Source organism: Micropterus dolomieu, linkage group LG15 (genome assembly GCF_021292245.1).
Source record: "Micropterus dolomieu isolate WLL.071019.BEF.003 ecotype Adirondacks linkage group LG15, ASM2129224v1, whole genome shotgun sequence".
In the NCBI taxonomy this organism is placed as follows: Eukaryota; Metazoa; Chordata; class Actinopteri; order Centrarchiformes; family Centrarchidae; genus Micropterus; species Micropterus dolomieu.
The window spans coordinates 319,257-323,826 of NC_060164.1; the positions used below are offsets into that span (position 1 = coordinate 319,257).

Sequence of the window (4,570 nt, forward strand, 5' to 3'; positions counted from 1 at the left end):
TCTTGTTAAAGTAAAATCTGTCTGGCACAATATGGTATCCAGGTCATTATACTCTATACCAGGCTGCTGGGCAGGACAGGTTTAAAAAAAAAATAAATTAAAAAATTAAAAAAAAAAAAAATACTAGGAATCCAGTCTGTGGTGTGTAGAGTCAATCCATGTGTGTATCTGTTGTGTGAACCCTGTAATTAAGTGTCCCTGTAAATTCTGTATAATTCTATATGTATTACTTGTTTGTGCTGTGTATGCATCTACCTACCTACTGACCCATGTTGGCGTCCTCAGTGAATTATTGTGTGGGATATTTTTAAATATACATATCTATATAGTACAGTAACATCTTAAGTGAACTGTTTTTGTAAGGCAGTCACGATGTCGTGTAAGGGACTAACCTGTTCTCACTCTCAAGTCAACACATCTGGATGCATGGTCATGACCTCTTGGTGTTACTTCGTAATGCACTAGGAAGCTCCTTAGCGTTATAGTTCAGTGCGCTGGGGGAAGCCCTGTAGCATTCTATTTTGAACACTAAAGGTAGGTGTAAAATATACAACAGTAAATCTGAGTAAGGAGGTGGTTGTGGTGGACGGATGGTGCCAGATTCACTTTCTGTAATAAAATATCTACCAATCTAAACCAATCAAACATACCAATCTATCTTTCACCCCTCAAGGACCTGTAGGCCTCCAGGACTCTGAGGCGACCCTTCGGACACAAACAGTTTCAGACATTGCCTCGTACCCCCACCCCTTTACACTGTCAATATTTTGCATATCACTGCACAAACATATTCTTTATGATTCCTTTATATTTTTTATATCTTGTCAATTTCTTTACTTTATATTTATATAGGTCACCAAAGAAAATTCCTCGTGAACCTACTTGGCAATAAAACTGTTTCTAATTCTATAAACAACATTTCTATCAGATGGGGGACCCTGGGACAAAATCTTATCAAACGTGGGTTCCGTGGTCTAATATGTGTCAGTTTAGGGGTCCTTGATGTGAAAAGGTTTGAGAACTTCTGACGTAGGATACATAAGTTGGGTATGCAATTAAAGTTACTTAATTACGCAAGTTAAGTCACGTTAAGTATTGTTGTTGTTTTAAGCTGAACCATGATGTTGTCCTAAACTTAACCAAGCAGTTTTGTTGCCTAAACCTAACCAAATTGTGATGTTTCACAACGTTTTACAACTTTAGCGTTCCATTTTTCCAACATTTACTGGATGTTGCATATTTATTGTTGCTAACTTGACCTCAGAGTCCTACATGTCAAAAAACAACAATAGCATTGACAGAAAATACACAAGCACAGCAATTCATCATGATGAAAAACATTGAGATGCATACTAAAACAAATGACAACTGATTATATAACAACAACCTAGACTCACTACCACCTCCTCACCCACAGTGGGAAATCAATTCCATTATATCAAACGTGTTTTTTCTGATGTTTTTTGTTGACTTTTAAAACTCTGGAGAGGAAACACTTAATGGAAGATCATTATAATGCCTCCTCAGACTGCTTTTGTGGAACAAGTAGAGGACGACATCGAGCAGGGAATCTTTGTCCTCAGCAACCCTCAGTGCCCTCTGTGTTTGGACATTGGCCTGCTCTGTCCTGACACCTTACCCCCCCTGGACTGTCCAACCATGAGAGTGGATAGTGGTTAGTTGGCAATGCCAGCCGGAGAGACACTCAGCAGCATCTGGTGCTGCCACCAAGATCAACACCTGAGCACACACTGCTCACACACACTCACCCCAAGGATACTTTTACTTAATACTCTTTCTGAAAATGACATTGATAAACATAACCACGTTTCATATACTAAAGTGAAATAACTGGCATAACACAAGATTAGGAATAAGGCACTCCGAAACAGAAACACACACACTTAAACTGGCACAAAAGGCATTAGATCAGGGCCTTTTATCAATCATGCTCTGTCCTCTATATCCACAGCTGCTGATTACACCCCCACCCCCCACCGCCTTGTCGTCCTTTAGAGTTCACCAGCGTCATCTCGTCCCCTCTGCCCTTCAGAAGTGTTCTAGTTCTGAAAGTGCAGAGGAAAGTTATTTTATATGCAAATCAGCGGAAAGCTCCATTCATCTCCTCCATTTCATAGAACGTCAGTGAACAATTGACAATGCAAATGAAAAGCAGGCAATTTATAATCCCATTTACAGGCGGATCACTTCTTTCACACAGCAGTGCTTTACGGCTAATCACATCTTATGACAAACCTTGTGAGCTGTGTTAGCGTTTTATGGCTAATCAGGACTTATACAGGCATACATTCGTTTATCATTATGACTGTGTGTATATCAGCGGAGGGAGTTACTGCTACCGGCCATACTGCTGCTGTCCTTACTGTTTCATAAACTCTGGGTCATATGCTTTTATGTATATTCCTAATGTCTGCCTGCTACTTGTGTGTGTGGTTGTGTGTGTGTGTGTGTGTGTGTGTGTGTGTGTACTTACAGGAAAGGCACAGTGGTAAACACAACAGTGCTGGTGTTTATTGCTGGCTCACTCATGGGCTTCAGCAGGATTTGTGGTTCACCTGAGATGGTCATCTTTGGCCGCTTCATCACAGGAATTCACTCAGGTACACACCCACATATTCACACACCTCTGCTTCCATTGCACACTGAGCTGTACCCATTTACTGCTGTATGTAATGGGGCATGTACACTACATGGCCAAATGTATGCAGACACCACTGTTCCCTTCTTTTGTTTGAAACTGCTTTGGCAACATTGTTTAAATGAAACATTCATGCTAATAAAGCACACTGAACTGAATTGAACTGAAGTGTCTACGTTCACAAAGCACCATACAGAAAAGATTTTTCCAGGTGTTGAAGAACTTGATTGGCCTGCACAGAGCCCCGATCTCAACCCCATCCAACACCTTTTGGATGACCTGGAATGCTGACTGTGAGCCAGACCTTATAACCCTACATCAGTGCTGGACCTCACTGATGCTCTGAGCGCTGAACGGGAGCAAATCCCTGCAGCCAGGTTCAACATCTGCTAGAGAGCTTAAAAACCAGAAGAGCGAAGGCTGTTCCAGCAGCACAGTAATACCCATGGCGTCGGGGATCACGGATTTGAAAACTTGTCGCCTTTTGGCAAATTTCATTATTTCTAATGAAAAATATGGCAACCTCGTGAACTGTGTGAATCTGAGGAGTCATCATGCACATAAACTCTGCAAAAAAGCAGGGATTTGATCACGTGATGCAGACAGTGTGTGCTGCTCTAAAAGGATAAAGTTTAACTGCCAGCCACCCTAAAGTGCAACGAAGAGAAACAGAAGTAGTCAAAGAGACATAGTTAAACAGTGACAACGAGCCCTTGATATTTTGCTACAGGCCAACAGAAGGCTGCAACCGATCATTTCCTTTGTCAGTTAATCTGAAGATTATTTTGGCGATGAATCAGTTAGTTTAAAAAATGTCAGATAATAGTGAATAGTGCCCTTTACAATTTCCCAAGCTAATGTCATGCATTCAAATGTTTTGTCCAACCAACAGTCCTAAACCCCAAGATATTTCATTAACAAGCTGCAAATCCTCACATCTAAGAAGAAGAAACCAGCAAATGTTTGGCATTTTTGCTGAATAGATGATGGAAACAATTAATTTTTTATCAACACTATTGGCAATTAATCTTCGGAAGATCAGCTAATTGACTAATCACTTCAGCGCTTCAGCACATAAAATGAACTGAATCAATCAGTCTGTCTGCTCAGCAGGTTGGATGGTCGGTCTTGTGCTGTTAAGTACTTTTAACTTTTTCACAAGGTACCCAGAGCTTTAATTTAAAAACATACATCTTCTCCCTCTATTTTCAGCTCAGAGTGCTCAAGAAACCACATGTTAAAATGATTCTTCACATGTTGGATTTCAGATTTGCAACCTTTCCCATCTCATTTGAGTTTGCAGGGCTGCTTCAAACTATCACATATTGGTATAACGTTCAAGCATCTACATGGTTTGTTCAGGTGTCCTCCTACTTGTGTTGATGTAGTGTATGTCTCATTTCTGGTTGTTCAGATACTCCATATATAGTACACAATAGTTAAATAAATCAGTGCATTATTGCTTAGCTCTTCCTCTCTGTTTTTGTTTTTACTGCAGGCATCTCTCTAAGTGTAGTACCAATGTACCTGGGTGAGATAGCACCTAAGAACCTGCGAGGCTTCCTGGGTCTCGTACCAAGTATCTTTATTGGCACCGGAGTCTTCACTGCTCAAATCCTCGGCTTACATGAGCTTCTAGGAAAGGTAGCCAACACTGCTTTCCAACAACAGCCAGTGTGACCATGTGGTTTTGGTATGGAGAAAAAGCCTGTCTCTACATAAGCTCATGAGTTCATTACTTCCAAAACTCTTTCTCTCAAAACATTATTTTCAACTTGTACATTTTATATTTTATATTTGTCATTTAAACACCAACTACTATAGTAGTAATAGTGTGACAAAGCACATCTTGGATTTGGACCTTAGCCAGACCTGGGATGTCTTGAAGATTTCCATCATTAATAATTTGAA

The 4,570-nt window shown here is 40.4% G+C and overlaps 1 protein-coding gene across 1 annotated transcript in view; it reads left to right on the top strand.

Annotated features, from left to right (window-relative positions):
- LOC123984455 (solute carrier family 2, facilitated glucose transporter member 5-like) overlaps window positions 1-4,339 on the top strand; it is a 5,909-nt gene extending 1,570 nt beyond the window's left edge. The window contains exons 2-3 of the mRNA XM_046071368.1: window positions 2,497-2,621; window positions 4,158-4,339. Coding sequence (XP_045927324.1) covers window positions 2,497-2,621; window positions 4,158-4,339 — 307 coding nt within the window. The remainder of the gene's footprint in view (window positions 1-2,496; window positions 2,622-4,157) is intronic.
- Window positions 4,340-4,570: the final 231 nt, after the last annotated feature.